Below are 18348 nucleotides of genomic sequence, written 5' to 3'. Positions count from 1 at the left end.
TATATGATATGACCAAAATGTTATTTTTCAAAGGTGGAATAAAGTATCGAAACCTCTTCAGATTCTGTTCAGTTAAAGCATTTTCTAATTGTTTTGTTTTTTAATGCACTTTGTGATGTGCCTGTGTCAGATGTGACCACATATTAAAGGGAAACAATGAATAAACATATACTTGTTGTGTTGGTTTAAAATGTGTTTGTTTACAGGCCACTAAAAATTTCTCCGGTCCAGACATTCAAATTCAGAGAGAAACCCAACAGCTCTTACAATTAACTTTAATGTCCCTGTAGCACAATCAGCTGAGACATGTGACCGACATGTGTTCATTACATAAACTGAAGAGAAGTGCTGCAGCTCTCTCTGGTGAATATCATGCGTGTTGTATGTTTCATGTCCTGCTCTGTGGTTCTGTTATGTAACCTCTTGTTCTTGGTGTCGATGCTGTCCATGGAAATACACCAAATTAAGTTGTTTGAACATTTTCCCAAGGTTGCACGTGATGCTTAGTGACTCGTTGCTGACTACAACATATCAGTGGGTTCCCTGCATCGACAGGTACCAGGTGAACATTTTCCCCACAGGTTAAATGTTGCAGGATTTGTTTTTGCTTCAGTGCAAAGTGCTCAGCCCCACCTCACCTTTATGGTCTGTGATTCTTCTCCCCATCCACGTTGTGGCTTCTATGATTTGAAGGAGACATTTTGCAGCATAGAAGATAGAATAAGAGCGATGACACAAGCATAACAAACAATAATTAATAACATAAGAGTTGTTGAGCAGGAACAGACACTGATGAATGTAAAAAAATAACACTCATCCCCACTCTTACTCCACAAGTGAACATGAGCACGTCGGTGAGTTCAAAACATTTTTTTATTTAGTACAGCAACAAGTTGTGTGTATGAAAATAAATCTAAGTGTAGTAAAAAACAATATTTGATACAAAAATATCACCCTTTCCATCTATTCAGCATTCATCATATTCACTCCATCACATCACAAGCTAGTAAGAGCACACTGAAACAAACTGAATCATATTTACAGCAGGAAGACAAAACAATACTGCAGACGCTCTCATCATAGCACGTTGTAGCACATCTCTGGGATCTGCATATCCCTCATGAAATAGTTCTCCTCCACTGTGCAGGGGTACGGATAGTCTGTGGGGTTGTAGTAAGGCATGTATTCGGGGGCAGAGAAGCTCTCCTGCTGGCCTGGCCAACAGTGGGGCAGGCAGTAACAGTTCTGGAGGTTGCAGTGCTGGTAGTGGTAGTGCTCTGAGGCGAAGCCATGGTGGCTGGACTCCATCCTGGTGGGCGAGTCGTAGCAGGAGGAGGAGGAGGAGGAGAAAGAGTCCTGCGGCGAGTAGCTGTTGTGATCCACGGGGCTGCAGAGCTTCCTCGACTCTGGTGGGGAGCTGGGAGCCTGAAAGAGAAGAAGACGTGCAGGATGGTGAGGATTATTTTTAGCATGACTTTGTAATGTCATGTCATGTGATGTGACATCAATACTGACAGTAGAGGCCACAGGCTCAAGCAGGGACGCCTGTGAGTGGTGTTTTTCTTTTAACAATTATTCCTTTATTAAAGATACTGAAAAAAATATGATCCTCAGGTGAGATGTTCATATCTAAAATGACTCAATTCTGCATTTTAACACAAAATGAGATGCTCTGAGAGAGGCTGCACAAATAAAAAGTGGCACATGCTGAATTCATTACCCTAACATCTATGCTAATGATAAACATGTATGCCAGACCTTTAATTGGTCTGTTTTAATATTTGTCTGTCTTTCTTTTTTGCAGTTTCAATTACAGCGCAGCACTTAATTGTTGTCAACTACACATTGAGATTTAATTGCAATGATTTTGTAATGATTGTTTGTTTAGCTGCTCAGATAAGACCCCAGAGATTAGAACTGCAGATAAAATCAGGTTTATAACTGACATGTAATTACAGTTCCTTAAAAAACACTGTCTTCTTGTGTTCATTCGTGGAGTTGTGTCTGTGTCTGTGTGAGAAACGTACCAACTCATGCCCATAATATTCGCCTTCTGGGGAGAGTCCATAATGCCACTGCAGCGAGAGGGAGTGAGAGGGAGGCAGGGAGGTGTTGTAACCGCCGCCACCGATGCTGTTGCAGTTGTTGTTGTTGTTGTTGTTGTTATCGTTGTTGTTTGTGTTGCTGCTGTCACTGTAGCAGTTGCTGGGATACGTCATGTCCCTAACCTGCTGATGGATGTCGTTAAATGCGTCGCCCTGCATCTGGATGCTGCACGAGCTGTCAGGTACCTGGAACTGGGCGGCTCGCAGCTGGAGAGCTCGCGCGCCACAGCTGCTCTGATCCGCTGGAGTGATGGACGGAGGGGGGAGCACATAGCGACCTGACGGGTTTACGTCTGAAAGAGAGATTGTGCGTAAATATCGCAAAAAATAAACAAAACGTTGACGTGCATAAAGCCTACATGGTGGACTGCGGGTTCAGTACAACATCCATGGAGTATATCCCAATCTAAACATCTGGCAGACAGACAGAAGCGTTCCAAAGTTTGAGGACATTTATATTAATATTCTTGGGAGAATAAATGGCCACTGGTGCATTCGAATAAGCTGCACGAGTCTCTGTGTGGAATCAGACCACGGGAAGACATTTAAATAGGCCTTAAAGACCAGAGAGTAATGTCATCGCTCCAGCAGCCAACGCATTTGAAGAGCTGCGTAGCTGCATGCAAATCTGCACTCTCCAATTTGTGGGCTACATTCTAAATATGGGCGCCTGTGGCGGCTACAGCTCAGGGTGGAGCCATAAGCTGCTGCAGATCTGTAAATTTAATGGCTTTTATCAGCACAGATCTTTTACTGTTGCTGCCACGAGGGAACTTACTTGCAAAAGTGGTCGCGCAAAGATCCTGGAGATCCAAGCAACCCTGGGATATCGGTCCAATCTGTCCATCAGGAGGGAGAGGAGGGAGACAACAGTGTTAGATATTTTTTTATCAGGACAGTTGGCGTTGAATGAGTTAGACTCTGTGTATTTGTCAGGATGTGCGTGCTTATCTGCCAGTCATTGACAGGGACCGTTTATTGTCGCTCTCCTGCTTTGTGTGTAAAAATGGTAGAGTGGCAGCAGGATGGAGAGAGAGAGGGAGAGAGAGAGAGAGAGGGAGAGAGAGAGGTGGGGTGAGGTGGGAAGGGGGTTTTACCTGTCTCACTTTTTTGCTGTTGGCCTCCCGGGCTCTGTGCCTCTGCAGCAGCTCTTTGACCGTGGTCTTCACACGAACGCCCTGGTACACCCTCGGCTTATCTGGATGAAGAGAACAGCATGCCGCTCATGTTTACTAAGCAGCAGACAATAACAGACAATAACAGGCTCCTCTCCACCACTGCTCAGCCCCTCCTCCATCTGCAGCCCACAAAGTGCTTTCTCCCCCTCAAACTCAAAACATGAAAATAAAATGTCGTGGATTTTTCCCTATATGTCACCAACACTTTCACATTTAACTTCTCCCTCCTGTTCACTTACAATCGTGACTAAGTTGCCCTATTTTCCTCCTATTAAACTGTTGAATGTCAGACTTTTTATGTGGGAATATGTTGGTCACAGACGCACAGCATGATATAATAAACAATACATTGTTAAAACCATATGTGGCGCTTCGATGTCTACATTTGTGTCCGAATAATTCGTGCGTAAAAGCGCATTATCGGTGCTCAGGGCGCGCTGTGGCTCTGGCTACTTTTTGACCGCTTGTCCCTGCCTGAGCCCCCCTGGTGCTCCCGGCCACGGCTCGCTCTTTACGGCATGGCTCGGCGTGTCCTATTACGCCGTCAGCCGAGTAGTTAGCTGCGCCCTGTGTGTGTGTACGATCCAGCCCGTCCAGACGAGGAAACAAAGGAAAAGCGGCACAAAATGAGAAACCGTAAGTGTACGATTCTGATCATAAACGCAGATCTGAGCGATTTGAATGTAGAGATGATAAAATCTGGATCGATGTTAGGATTGAAATGTGTGTGAGATCGTTTCTTAAATTTGGAGAAAGGCGCAGCGCCAAAGAACGCACAAAGACAAGGGGAAAAGAGAGTCCGGAGTAAAGCGATCGGAGGCTAAAACGTAAAACTTTTCTCGGTTAACACATCGCAGATGTAGATCTGGGGTAAAGTTGATAAGAGTTACAGTCGATTCTAAAGTAAAGCTGGAAACGTTTAAAGCAGCGCCGCGGCGATCTTTAAAACATCCCTGCTCTTTTACGCAAACGTAAAGTCAAACCCGCGTGGAGTCTTTTAGTTCAAAATATTATTTCGTGCTTTGCATCGATCACGTTGTTGTTGTCTCACGGCGGAAAAAAAATGAAGAACGATTTCAGACTTATGTTGTTTATAAACCAAAACTCAAGCTCTTAGCCAGTAATCATGTAACTTTATTCAAATCACCCCATCCTCCCACTCTGGGTATTTGACTGTAAAAATACTATGGTTTTTAAATAGGCAATTGACCTTAGTTTTCCTATAGGTGAATCTTGATTAAGGAAACATAGAGAACGCCTCGCATAGGTGCGCGTAATTTAGACCCAAAGGCGTCATTTAAAGCGCTCAGGAGTGGCGAGCCGTTTGGAAAAAGGTCATTAGATAAGAGACGAAGCCTCGACTGCGAAACCCATCTGATAAATATTCATACATCTAAACGCTACTTCATGGTTTGTCTTAAATGTGGCAAATAGTGGGCCAAAATTACAGAGCAGACACATCCCACTTCAACGCGGTTACTTAAAACGTCCTGTTACGCAGATGGCTGAAGGTATAAACGGCTGAAATGTCTGTTCCACCCGTAACTAATCTTTAATTAAAAGTAAACTCTTTGAAACGACCATGCAGATATGCTGACGTGTGCTGATAGACTGCGATCACGAGAATGAAACATACATGAATCTATAAAACGTCGGTAAAGCAGTAGAGGAGTGTTTGAGTGAGAAAAGCAGACGCTCCTGATCCGCCCAAAACAACCAGGAGACATGTGGCAATAAACTGCAAACTTTAATGCACTGAAGTTTATTTATCTGCTGGCCATTCTTTATAAATACCGTCAAACTGCTATTAAATCTACACCTGCAATAAAAAGAAGAAACCCCAGTCACCTTCACGTGCGGCTCTGCTTTGCATTAAATTTTGCCACTAAACATTACATTTTTCTCTTTTGTCTTTTCTGCCCCATACAGGAGAAAAAGCAACGAAAAAGTGATTTCCAGATGAAAATCCGACATGAAAACTCACCAGACATGATGGAAGAGAACAGGAGAGGCTCTCTGGAGAAGGTCTATGGGGCTCCACAACGTCCTTTTCTGGCTCAGCAAAATGGCCAAGAATGAAATTTGTGCAAAAGTATTAAAAAATCTCGACACAAATGTCTTAAAACGGAGTCAGAGCATACAACAATATTGTAATATAGCTGTGGACATATTAGTTTGAGATTTTCTCCCTCCATGCCTACTATTTAAAACCCCTAGAACTCATTGATTTGACAATGATTTGATTGCGCGTTACTTTCAATTTGAATATTCAGAGGCAATGGAGTTTTATCGATTTTTCACTAAAAATCACTACGCACAGACATTGTATAAGATCCACTTTAATGTAATCTATCGGAATTTCACACTTCGATCGAAAAGAAACCATACTTTTATTAATTTTATCCTCCTTTTGCAATATCACAGCATCACACCCCCTCATTAAGCACTACAGCACTGGGTGCATTTGCGCAGGCTTAGGACCGCAAATGCACTCATATCTGCACACCACACGCTTGCTGGGGTCACTCTGCGTGGCGAGATTATTTTTAAACATAATTTTAAACTTTATTTCAGAGAATAACGCATAAAACTGGGGAAGAAGTGGGCGTGGCAAAGGGCCGTAGCCATCTTTGGCACTGCAGGCCCTCAGCTCCGCATACAGCAAGTGCTCTGTGCGCACTCACCTGCTGAGGGCAGCGGGGGGACGAGTCTGCAGCTCGGTGCGTCTCCAGCCTCCCTTGTTCTCACTTTTAATCTCAGTGCAGAAGAATATTAATCACACATTTGTGCAGATTGTACACACTTTGTCAGGAGCCCTGTCGATGTGTGAAAACTAAATTCCTTAATTCAGCAGCAAATCCCCCTCCAGCCAAGTGTATCACGGCGGATGAAAAGGAAAACTTAAATTAATTTTATAATAATTTATAGAAGGCTGCTTTTTAAAACGTTTTGCTTAATTTTTTATTTTTATTTTTTCGTCAGCCCGCAACAATTGACCCTGTGCACATCGGCATCAATAAAATGCTGTAACATGTAAATGTGATAAGTACTTCTTAATTTTTTTAAAAGAAATGTGTTGGTCCCACATGATAAGTGACCAAAAGATTAGAAATTATATCAAATAAAAAAAATATTTCATATATTTTACATGCGTCATTTTCAGCCAGCTGCAAACACCTGCAGCAATTTAACCTCTCAAGCTGGTTCGAGGTGATGAATCAAATCATTATTTTATTTTAGTTGAAATCTTGAATCATTAACGTCCACATCTATACTATTATCATTGTTGTGTTTAGTTGCAGTGGTGACAGTAGTGGTGCTGATCATTTCTTTACTCCAACCAAACAATTTATCATTTTGTGTCACAAGTCTTCAAGTTTTTGTTCTTTGTTTACCTGAAGCACTTTTCACAGTTTGCCTCTCACTGCATCACTCACACGATGCCTCTTCTTCTTCTTCTTCTTCTTCCTCACCCCTGCTCTCTGTGAACGCTCCATTAAAGTCACGTTTCTCTCCCTCTGTCTGCAGCTCTGCAGCGCCTCTCCTCCTGCAGCCGCGGTGCTCGGGCGCCACCTAGTGCTCAAACACCACCATGTCCTCTCCCCCCTGTGAACATGAACCCAACCTGTCCTCTCTAGCACTGAAGTCTAATGACATGTTTACTGCAACTTTTATTTCTGCATCCAACATCAAACCCATATACACACAGTTTAAAGATAGTTTGATTTTTACTGCGACTACAGTCGATTTCTGGGGAAAAGGAAAAACACGGAATGAGACAAAGGTGGTGAGACGATACGCTTGAACGTGTCGGATACACACTTGTAAGTTGCTTGATTAAAAAAGCTCCATGAAACACAAGGTTTTAACATCTATAAAAAAGTAAATCAGACTTTTATATTTATGTCTATGTAGCATCTATAACTGATGCATAAAGATTTGATGAATCTTTGATATCATCTGATTTCATCATGTCATCAGTAGTTTCACACATACTCATCATTTTGTAAAAGCTGTCCTGTGAATAACGTGTATAAACATGTATTTAATAAATGTTTCGTAACACATCTTACATTGAGTGAATATGTGAATATAGTCAAATTTGCAAATTGACCCTCTATCAGGATACTACGAACATTTAAAAAATTTCATTAATGCTTTATTACACACATTAAAACTGTAGTTTTCTGCAGAAATTATCTTTTTTTGAAATATTCATAGTATTTTTGAGAGATTCACTGACATTTTAACATACAAATAGCTCATGTAAGTGACACAGTATCACCCAGTCTTTGAATGCTATATAGACAGGGTTAACGTGTTTAAGAAATCAGAATGATTGTACTTTGTTCACTCCATAACCAGGTAACATGTATTAATAAGACAGATCATCAACATCTCGGGCTCTTCATAGATTTAACTTATTTTTCTCCACCTGAAGTTTATAGGCTAAACAAATGGAGTTCTGTATTTATGGTAATTCTAACAATCTCCTTCGCAAACGGCCATAAACATCTTAATAATCATCTTTCAACCATTTATCCATCTGCTCACTTGTTTTTCAGAAATTCCCACTAACAGTTTGTGCCGGGAAAATATTGACTCAGGGAGGTGTCTGGTGCTCTTGGTGCTGCAGCTGCAGTTTGGAGTATAAATATGATTCTCACACGGATCTGAAATCCAACTTGTATTTTCAGCTAAACACAAATACATCACAGGTATACTGTACATTTTACTGGATAGATCATAAATTATTTTCAAATTAGCTAAGCAACTAAGCCACTGCAGAAGTTCCCTGTTTGGCAGAGAAACCTTGTTTGGCTCAAATGTCTGTTACATGGCTTTTTAAAACAAACACAAATCCTCATATCATACACCATCAAAAATGAAAACCCTATTTTATCCAGTTTGCACCACTAAGGGTTTGTTTTTGTTTGTCATTTTTTATTTTAGAGCTTATCACAAGTTATTTCTCCACTCTTTATCATATAAACCAAACAAAAATGACAATAAATAGGAAAGTTGCCATCACACTGTAATATGGACATATGGACACCTTGATGCTATGGATGCAATTAAAATTGTCCTTTTTACAAAACAAGTCCCAGAATTGTCTCTGCACTGTCTGTGAAACTTCCACCTTCCTCTATATTCTGACCCAGTAGCCTGTCATCCAGTCAGTATGCCCTCCTGATCTCATAGGGCGACCAGGGGCTCACCCCGTCCTCTTTTGCCCAGGAGGCCTGAGCCTCGACATTGTTTGGGAGGCTGCCGTGGCCGTCGGACTCCTCCGTAACCATCTTGGACACCAGATCGCTGGCAGGACTGCTCATATATGGAGGGCAGGTGAAGGAGGAGGAGGGGGTGATATAGGAGCTGCTGGTTAAAGAGTGGTAGTGGGCTTCCTCCAGAGAGTGCAGGCTGTAGGGCTGGCTGGCGGGGACGGAGCACATGGAGGAGCCTCGGCTGGTGGACCGGTACTGGGAGGGGCTACCCGGGGGCTCTGGACTGGGCATGGAGGGCGGGACGCTGACGGAGGCAAGGCTGTCAGGACAGAGAGCCTCCACCTGGGATACTGGCTCTGGAACCGACTGCTCCCATGAGTCTCTCTGAAGTGGAAAGACAAGAGAGGAGAGGATGAATCATTGAACCATGTATTTCCTCCACGTCCACCATCAGATACTGGAGCACTGTTACATGAGAACAGCAGCTCTTTTGTGATCTCATTTATTTTTTCCCTGATTCACTGATGCCAATGAAAAGGCCATTCATGCTGCATTCAATTATGCTTTCAATTTTGGATTTTAAAGTGACAGTTAAGGTAAAAACAATGCTGCTGGTGGTTCTTACAAGATTGAACAAATATTACATTTCCTGTTTTAGTTTCAGTTTAACTTAAATATTAATCACAACACCGTGACACTAATTCATCAACACTGTAAAAGACGTTAAAACCCAGAGACATATCTCCTTGAGCAATCAGCAACACCAAAAAAGAACCTGTCTTCACAGCTTGTTTACACTGCCTCTAAGTGGCAAAACAAGAAGATCAGTTAATCCAGTTTTTAAAATGAAGGGCCAGATGTGGTGGAGACTACATTTCCCATCTGCAACTCAACAGTCTTTCATTCAACCACCTCACTTGCCCCACATCTGTTTAACTGCATACCTCCAGGTTGTAAAGAAAGAATCCCGTTTAAAAAAAAAAAAAAGCCCACCGCAACGCCTCAAGCTCAAAAAACCTTTCCAATAAAACCAGTGGCTACAGCTCTGAGACACATTTTCAGCACAGGGTCGTCTCAGCGTCTAACGCCTGTTAGAAGCAGACACCACACAAACTGGGACCTTTCCTTTATTTTACAGTGGGCATTGACGGAAACAGATGAACAAAACAACCAGAAGTAGGGACGTCCTGATGCATGCAGATGCATGTGTTTGATTCTGACCGGTGATCCTCGCTGTCACTATCTAGCAAATGTAAAAGGACATGGAACCAAATGGACATGTGGCAAAGCACATCACACACTGTAGCTGTTTGAAACTTGACGCTACGGAGATGAGCTGCAGTCAAATGACGGCAGATTTGTATTTTCAGAAGAATAAAAGCTCAACTCTCTCTCTCAAGATGAAGAGTGGATGCTTTTCTCTAAATATCAGAGAAAACATACGGAGCTTTTACCAGCATGCACTAGGTTTTAAAAGATGGGTTCATAACTTTCAAAATACAGGTTCTCATATGAACCTCAAAACTGTTTCGTTTCACTTAGCACACGCATTCGTCACTTGCTATACCAGTGATGTGGCCGACACATTTATTTTATTTTTATGGGGAACACATATTTATATGTTTTCCCTAAGTCCATGAGTTATTGCATTAATCACATATGATTTGTGAGGTTGAATGGTCATGATCATTCTCTCTTCACTGAGTGGGAGCTGTTGGGTTTCTCTTTAAATCTTATTTAAGAAAGTCTCTGGACTATGTGAAACACTTTGTAACCTTGTTTAGATAAGAGCTGTAAATTACTGCTTTCTGACACAAACCCTGATACTGCCTCCTACCAGAAACAGATGTGAGGACTCTCCGTTGAAGGGAGGTAGCAGGGATGAGAGGGCCGACGAGGGCAGGAAGGATCCTCCAGAGCTGGAGAAGGCGGCGGCGCTGCGGTAATCACCATAGCCCTCTGGGTAGTAGCTGTCAATGAGGGAGGAGTAGCCGGTCATCGCGGACGGCTCGCAGCCCAGAGGTTTACCTCCGAGGCTGGAGGTGTAGACGTCAGGGGAGAACTGCTTGGTGGACGGACAGTAGTCTGAGTCGGAGATGAAGGGACGCCTCACGCCATAGTAGCTGGGCAACATGTGAGACCCTGCAGGGAACAACATACATCAAATCTTCACAGCAGGAGTACAGCTCTTACACAGGTTGTGTCAGAACATTAACTGGGGTCTGTAGTAAAACTCAGAGTGATCATGACAGAGCTGATGGAGACTGTGTTGGCAGATGTATTTTGCAGAAGTGAAGAGTGAATGATGAAGATCTATGAGCAGCAGATTCTCACCTGGCATCTGAACAAAGGAAGGCGGAGTGGTCGATCCTCCCTGTGGTAAAAACATGAGAGTGGGAGTGAATCATGCAACCTAACAATGTAATATAATAATAGAGTAACCTGTGAGGGTGTTTATAATGGAGACAAAGGAGAAAGTGTTTCTTTCAGTCTCACGTGAGGTTTTAATGTTCTTAGTCATGAGCTTTTGTTTCATAACATTTCATCCAATTAAAGTTTTATTTCATGATGCCACTTTTTTTTATTTCAAACCCTGGCCTTCATTAAGACAGTTCTTTTGTAACATCTCTTTTCATAATAATGTTGGCTCAACAAGTGCAACCAAATTTAGACGGTTAGCGCAAGTTAGCTCAAGAAGGGTTCGTCCCATTTACAGCCAGTCTCCCTCAACAGTGCCAGAACCTTGAGACCCCCAGTAACCCTGGAGGAGGTTGAAGCACACAAAGGATTTTGATCTTGTATTATTCGGTTTGGTTTTATTTCTAATTTAGCACCAATTTTTTTTAAATCTCTAAAATGACAAAAATGTGTGTAAAGGATCTTTTCTTTGTTTGTGCTTGGACGACAGAGGACAGTGCAGCAAATACATAGACTCAGTGTACAGGCCCAGGAATCAGCACAATCCCAAAAACACAGAATAAATAATACAGATGGGGTGATTCCATTTGTATAATAATTATTCTTATTATTGTTGTTTTAATCATAATAATTGTTAAATGGCAAAAATCTATTATAATAGAAATTTAGTGTTGCAAAGACATGACAGCACAGGGTAATTCAAACAGTGACCAGAAGTCCACAAACGTGTGTGAACACAAAAAGTAAGATCATATTTAAAAGTAGAAGAGAAGAGTGAGGCTCCAGACATCTGGTCTGAATTTGTGGATTTTTATTCTACGTTTTCACCAGCACAACTCTTTTCCTTTCCATTTTAACTGTTTACTTTTATCTTATATTTATTAATATACTGTATTGACATATGATACATTCAAGAATTAGTTAAACAAATTACGTCCTACAGTACTGAAGTAAAATTATGTTTGTATTATTATTCTTATTTTATTTTTCCTGGTATTTCTTTTTTTAAGAATTAATAATACGTCAGATATAAGATGATACATGTTGATAATCATGTGATCATTTAAAGTTGCTCTTTAATTTTACTCTGACACATACAATATTTTATTTAATATTTCTCATCTCACTGTAGTATCTTAGAAATTTTTTTTCAAATTCACTGGACAACCTATCGATTTGTTAACTTTCAGGGAAAATAATACAATGGAGAGGTGAAATCCCTGTGTTCCATCCTGTTTGCTCAGCATTTCCATATAATCTTCAATTAAAAGAACATATTAAATATTTAACTAACATTAATGTAATGTTCTTACATATTCTATCATTTTTCATTCCTGCAGTTTCAGTCGGAGCATAGTGCAGAGACGTGCAGCGCAGGGTCCCAAGGACAAGGTTGGCCAGGACAGGCTTGTTTGCATATTGCCAGCATGAAAGAGTTGATATTAAGCCCGTGTTGGGAGGGAGGCAAGCAAATTTTGAGGGCAGAATTTGAATGTGATTTGCCAGTGCCAAGACTTCCTCATGTGGCCCAGGTACGGCTCAGTGCATCTCTGAAGGCTGCGTATGGAAATCAGCACACTCAAGCCCTGACAGTCAGACAACGTGTGTGCATTTGTGGGGGTGGGGGGGGGTGATGATGATGGATGTACTTCACCTTATTTCACAGAAAAACTCTTCCTATAGATATCATTTATAAATATAGTTTACACACACATCTTTTTAAAGAATATTCTTACTTGAAACATACAGTTCAAGTACAAGTTCTCAGTTTCTCACAACTTTATTTTTGAAAATTAACCATATTGCATATTATTTTGGTTCTATTCCATTGTGTTTGATTTTATCAGACATGCTTCCGTGCAGAAATAATTAGTTTCTAGATGATATGATTTAACATTGGTGTTGCTTTTAGCTCTTAGCGAGGTGAGGAATTGTGAAGTGTGAACTTCTTCTACATCACACAGAAATTCATTTGTCACCGTCGTGGATCATTTATGTAACATCAGCATGTTCAGGCAGTCCGCTTTAAAAGAGATGTTCTGAGTAAAGAGAAATGATGTAAGATCTTTATATTATCTCCGTGTTCCAACATGAGGACACTCTCGCTGTGGTCAGAGTTTGCTCTTCTCTCTCTCTCTCTCTCTCTCTCTCTCTCTCTCTCAAAGGCCTTTTATTCCCAGGGATGAAAGAGAAGCATTAACTATCAGAAAGTCGTGGATGGATGTTACTGTGCATCATTAGGTCTTCATGCATCATTTATAATCACACAAGTGAACGTTGCATCGAAAACATGCTGAATTGCAGGTCAGACACAGACGGGTGACGATTAAAGGTGAGTAAAAAAACAGGAAATAGCAGTAACTAATGCAAGTGACATCCCATCATGCTCTCTGTCAGGTATAAAAATGCTGTCCAGGCCCAGTTGATTTGGATTTTGCATAAAGGTGGATCTATGTGAAACTGTTCATTGTTGGGGCAGGAGCTTCAGTCACGAAGACACTAACTGTGTGTTTCAAGTAGCAGTGACAGTGCTACACAAAGCTGGTTTACAGGGTTGGCTCTGGAGTGAGAAGAACCGTGTGTGTTCGAAAACATCAATGGACCACACACGTTCAACTTATTCACTGTGTAACCGTTACCGAGCAACAGCGCCCTCTGCAGCAACACAGTGATTATTTCTGTGTGGCTCTGTGTCAGAGCAATCAAATGGTTTCCATGTTGAGAAAATCTAAATCTATCAATGTCTTGAGTGGAGCTACGACTGCGTAGTCCCACTCACTGAACTGAAACACAACGGAATGAAGGATATTACCCATGATCCCCGGCTTCCTGAACCAGAAGAGCTGCGGCTGTTACAAATCTACCAAACTCTGTTTAGAATTCCTCATATTTTAACGGTTTCCTGGCTGAATTTTCAGATAAACGATGGTTTTAATGGCTTCTATGTCTTTTGAACTGATATACAGCTCTGCGTTGCTTCTTCCTCTTTTGGTTTATTGACGGGTGGCAACCAACGTCAAGGTGCATTTTGTGAATTTTTCTACACATGGGCCATATTAAATTCTTTTTTCTAAACCTGTCTCTTTCAGACAATGAGAGGATACTCCCTTTTCAAATGGTAAATACAATTTCTAAGCTCAGTTCTTCAACTCCATGCTTTACAATTTCCCTCATTGGCTTTTCTCACTCTCTAACATACTGAACTTGTGAACTTGCTGGGCACCAATCGAAGCTACGACCGTCAGTCAGTTCATTGCATCTCACAGGAGATTGTACCCGCTCACCGAAGTTAAGTGAAGCAGGAACAGACATTCAGTGTGAGGAGCGTGAATGAAAGCAGAACCATTTTCTTATCAATTTAACTTCAAACTAATATTAAAGCTGCTATTTTAAGTGGGGAAAGTTGCATAGTGTTGTTTAAAAATGTTAGCATGAAAAGGTTTCTCTTTTTGGTTTCTCTGCTGGACAAGATGCAGGTGGTACGCTCACTGTGGTTATTGTATCTGTGTCATGAAAGCGTGTGTAAAACAATAATACAACAATGGCTGGTGTGTATTATAAATGAGTGAGTGCCAGTTTGATTATATTCCCTATGGACAATGTGAAAATGCTTTAACCAAAGAAAACAGCATCAGATTATTTAAAGTTGTGTGTTGATGGAACAGTCACAGTCTCACTGCCTTAATGAGAGAGTTTGGCTGTAACAGTGAACATAAAAACATAGAGTAAAGGTAGAATAAGTAGTGAACAGTCATACTTGGCTGTAAATATTGTGATGTCTTGAGAGGTCGGGATCTTTCCTCTTGGAGCTTTTGAGGTGCGGGTGCAGGAAATGAAGACAGACAGGCTTTGCTTTCCAACTTAAATCCACTGTTTTCTTTTAACAGGTTAACTTAACTCTTGTAGTCAGCAGATAAACGAACAAAACCACGTATTTGAATCAAAAACTCTCGTTCACTGTCTTCATTGTCAACTAACAACAGAACTGCCTCTCCCTCCACCTCAGAGTCTCTTCTTCATCTGCTCTGTTCACTTCCCTCTCAGCCCCCTCCCTGGGGCGATCAGCTAAATATCGTTCAGCTGGGCAACAATCCTTGTTCTGACTGCCCTGCTGACTATGGGTTTTGTAGTTCTTTAATGGAGGCCATGGTGGGTTGTAGTCCTTGCGACAGCCACCGGGATGGAATGTATCTCCCCTCTATGACACATCCTCTCATGACATCACAATATCTAAAGTTATCCACCATTAGCTTCTCATCATATTAGACTGACACTATAGCAGCACAGCTCCTCAGTGTTTTGGAGTCAAAGGGTGTGTTTTATTGATTATTAACTCAATTTTAATTCGTCAAGAATTACATAGAGTTCGCTCTAATGCTGATTTTATTTTATCTAAAGATGCTTCTTCATTGTAAACGTTTTGGAATCTATAATAATTTGATATTTTTTAAAAATGAAAGAGGGTTTTAAGTATTTTGTTAATGCTGTCATTCCAGTGGTTAGAGAGTTTTTCATTCATTCCTCTTTTCAAGACTCAAAGGCAGAAGCTGTCTCATCTGTGGACTCATTGACCCCTGACAGAGACACTTATTTCCTCTCCAACCCACAATGCTTCCACTTGCATGAACATATTGTTCCAACATGGAGCTCATCACGTTCCAAACACTCTGCTTTTGCTCCGTTCATGTCAGAGTAGAAATTAGCCTGAGCATGTTCAGGACAACAATGTCTCAGCAGAACATTTCATGTCGTCATCTGATAAACATTGAGTCATATGCAGTTGAGGTTATAGTTATGAAGAAATCTTTAGGGAAAAAAATCTTTGGCAAAGAATGGAGCTCTACATCAGAGACAGGATCAGGAGCTGGATACTTAATGTTAGGATCATTTCATTGTTAGTTTGGGTCTGTTCATGGGTCTTTTCATTTGATTTACAAGTCTACCGTTAATTTGCTGCCTGTGTTTCATCTCCCACATCAGCTCAGCTCCACAAAATCTGAGTTTAAATCACCACCAGTCTCTCTTCTCACTCAGAATCCTCCACATCACAGTGCATCGACCTGATGGATGACATCTTTTCTTCTACATGCACTCAAGTTACAAACCTCAACATTTATTTTTTTTTTTATACTCCTGAATTAGAGAGGGGTCATTTTCGGACATTCTTTTTGTTAAATCTAATTGTATTTCCTCTTGTGTGTTTCATGCAGTCTCCTCATTACCTCGGTGGTTAGCGGGCTGCATATCTATAGAGTGGACATGCCGATGCTGAACAGAAACCAAACAGTGAACACTGCTGTGTGAAAGCCTTTTGACAGGCAGTTTGTGGAAAATGAAAAGCCCGTCTTGCTTGTGCATGCAGACGTCTATTTTCTGATTGCATGTGTGTGTGTTTCTGAGACAACAATAGGAGGTTTGTCTGCAGCCTGAACACAGCAGAGGACAATGTCAGCTGGCAGGTGTGCATGGATCAAACTTTGCATAGACAGCCTCCTACACTGCCCTTTTTCTGGTTCTCTATGCTCCCCGTCCACCTCAATCCTCCCACCACACCCCTGCCTCCACCTCGGGCCAGCTTCTGGGAGATCACGGCCTTCGCCGTTGCGATCATTGTGTCAGTGTTCTTTTGTGAGGTCAGGATGGGCCCTGGCGCTTTGTGTCTCTCTCTACACACACCACGTTCGGCTATTTACAGATTGGCTTTGCAAGCACTTGAGGGGAGCGGAGACAGAGGGGGGAGGTACAGGCGGTCAATGGATCCACCATGGATCGTTGGTCCACAAAACAAGACGAAATGTAAACAAGGAGAAGAGATTCTTTAAAAGCGACCTCTTAATTGTGTTGCCCAACAGAATGTCAACTGTGGCCGTGCTGTTTGGTTTGGGAGACAAATGAAGTGGGAAGAGACAAGAAGGAACAAAAGCAGAGCAGTTTAGAGGAGATTGTGCTTACACTGTATCTGGGCCCATTTGTCTGTCGGGATCTCTTCTCTGCCAGCAGGTCTTTGACTGTATGCTTGACTCTGACGCCTTGGTACACTCGCTTCGAATATTCTGGACAGATCAGAAGAAGAGAGTGTGAATACACATCGGATACAAATCCAGAAACAGTTTGACTTGCAACACAACTTCATACAAATTTTCATCCATCCCCACAAATGTGTGTTCATTTGAATGTTTCACAGTTTTATGCATATAGGATAAGAGAATGACTCTTTGGGATTGGTGTGTAAATGCCATGGAAATTGCCTTTGGTTTGGTCGATGCAAATGGTTTAAAAATATGCAATTTACAAACACCTGCTCACAAACTAAAGGAAGACTGGCGTTTAAAAAAAAAAACAGTATTGCAAGAGAATCAAACATTTAAATAAAAATTAGAAATACTGTGAGCGTGCATCATGACAGCAGATCATTTGATATTACGTTGCTTTTCATAAATCTCAAACGTTTGCATGTGAGAAGGAGACATTCCTAGGAAGCAGAACCATTAATGAGAATGCAAAATTTAATTTGCAGATGAATATTGCATGCAAAAAAACCAAAGATCACGGATTGAATGGATCTTTTCGATAAGCTATGAAATCTATCATCTTGTGAATAGTTATTGCATATTTAAAGTTATGAATGACATTACAAATGTTCAAATATCAAACATGGATATATGTAAATTTAAAACAAAAATGACTTTTGTCCTTGTCTGATGACACTTAACTGATCAACTTATTATGAGATATTAGCATCAGCAAAGGAGACTGTTGATTTGCACGGATGTCGTCCAATAATGTCATCCAGAATACACTTTAAACTGTTCCCATGCACTTAATCTAAAAAGTAAAAATACATATATATATATATATATATATATATATATATATATATATGCATTCAGCAACAGAATGAGAGACATCAATATATGAACAATTTAGTCTCACCTGTGTCCATGATGCTGTTGAGCAGTCTGATACACACACCCACTCACACAAGTACACACATATAGACACAGACACACAAACACACAGACAGGCCTCTCTGTTGTCCCTCTGCTCTATTTGCCTACAGTAGTTGAATCCCTGTGTGCAGCACCATACTGAGTGGTGTGGCGTGCCACGCTGGGAGCTTTAACCACGCTGTCAGGAGGGCAGGGACACATGGAACATGCCACCTCACACTGCAGTCATGAGGAGGCAGCTTTTCAAAATGACCTTTATCTATTTGTTTAAATGCAAATGTTTGGTAGGGACGTTTTTCAGACTATTTGCATCTGCAGTCAAGATTAGGGGATGGAAGCATCATGAGTGTGGAACAGGGACTGGGAAGCAGCATGTCACTCCTGTCCGAGCCCCCACTAATCACCCAAAGTTAAGAGGACATAATATTTCCAAGATTTGATTTGTAGCTTCAATTTTCTAGTGACTGTTTTG

The 18348-nt window shown here is 41.3% G+C and overlaps 2 protein-coding genes and 1 long non-coding RNA gene across 5 annotated transcripts; 1 reads left to right on the top strand and 2 right to left on the bottom strand.

Annotated features, from left to right (window-relative positions):
* Window positions 1-855: 855 nt before the first annotated feature.
* Window positions 856-3402, bottom strand: linc.pou2af1 (lnc RNA pou2af1). The gene is made up of 5 exons (XM_069534691.1): window positions 3381-3402; window positions 3212-3327; window positions 2884-2944; window positions 2028-2398; window positions 856-1425 (listed from the first exon to the last, which is right to left on the bottom strand). Exons 1-5 carry the CDS (start codon window positions 3400-3402, stop codon window positions 1078-1080), a joined length of 918 nt encoding a protein of 305 aa, XP_069390792.1. The 3' UTR covers window positions 856-1077.
* Window positions 3403-3708: 306 nt separating this feature from the next.
* On the top strand, window positions 3709-7355 carry LOC109634479 (uncharacterized). Its single transcript, XR_002203054.2, has 3 exons — window positions 3709-3919; window positions 5213-5375; window positions 6812-7355. It is a non-coding gene; the product is annotated as an uncharacterized lncRNA (long non-coding RNA).
* A 602-nt stretch (window positions 7356-7957) lies between these two features.
* pou2af2 (POU class 2 homeobox associating factor 2) lies at window positions 7958-18007 on the bottom strand. Of its 3 annotated transcripts, none has more exons than XM_069534627.1 (5): window positions 17860-18007; window positions 16879-16979; window positions 10843-10882; window positions 10328-10650; window positions 7958-8892 (listed from the first exon to the last, which is right to left on the bottom strand). In XM_069534627.1, exons 1-5 carry the CDS (start codon window positions 17867-17869, stop codon window positions 8461-8463), a joined length of 906 nt encoding a protein of 301 aa, XP_069390728.1. In that variant the 5' UTR covers window positions 17870-18007; the 3' UTR covers window positions 7958-8460. The 3 variants fall into 3 exon arrangements, with proteins under 3 accessions (XP_069390728.1, XP_069390729.1, XP_019950497.2); XM_069534628.1 differs by having other exon boundaries at window positions 10346-10650; window positions 17860-18001; XM_020094938.2 differs by lacking the exons at window positions 16879-16979; window positions 17860-18007 and adding an exon at window positions 14684-14976.
* Window positions 18008-18348: the final 341 nt, after the last annotated feature.

The sequence above is a fragment of the Paralichthys olivaceus genome, chromosome 11 (genome assembly GCF_024713975.1).
Source record: "Paralichthys olivaceus isolate ysfri-2021 chromosome 11, ASM2471397v2, whole genome shotgun sequence".
In the NCBI taxonomy this organism is placed as follows: Eukaryota; Metazoa; Chordata; class Actinopteri; order Pleuronectiformes; family Paralichthyidae; genus Paralichthys; species Paralichthys olivaceus.
The sequence above is the reverse complement of the archived record's forward strand: the minus strand, read 5'-3'. Positions and strand labels throughout refer to the sequence as shown.

Coding starts and splice junctions, on each gene's coding strand:
- linc.pou2af1 (XM_069534691.1), bottom strand. CDS start 3,402: ATGGAGGAGGGGCTGAGCAGTG. Junction 3,328..3,380: donor GGAGGAGGGGCTGAGCAGTG/GTGGAGAGGAGC, acceptor AGTAAACATGAG/CGGCATGCTGTTCTCTTCAT. Junction 1,426..2,027: donor AATATTATGGGCATGAGTTG/GTACGTTTCTCA, acceptor CTTCTCTTTCAG/GCTCCCAGCTCCCCACCAGA.
- pou2af2 (XM_069534627.1), bottom strand. Junction 10,651..10,842: donor TTCCTTTGTTCAGATGCCAG/GTGAGAATCTGC, acceptor TGTTCCCTGCAG/GGTCTCACATGTTGCCCAGC. Junction 8,893..10,327: donor TGGTAGGAGGCAGTATCAGG/GTTTGTGTCAGA, acceptor TTTCCACTTCAG/AGAGACTCATGGGAGCAGTC.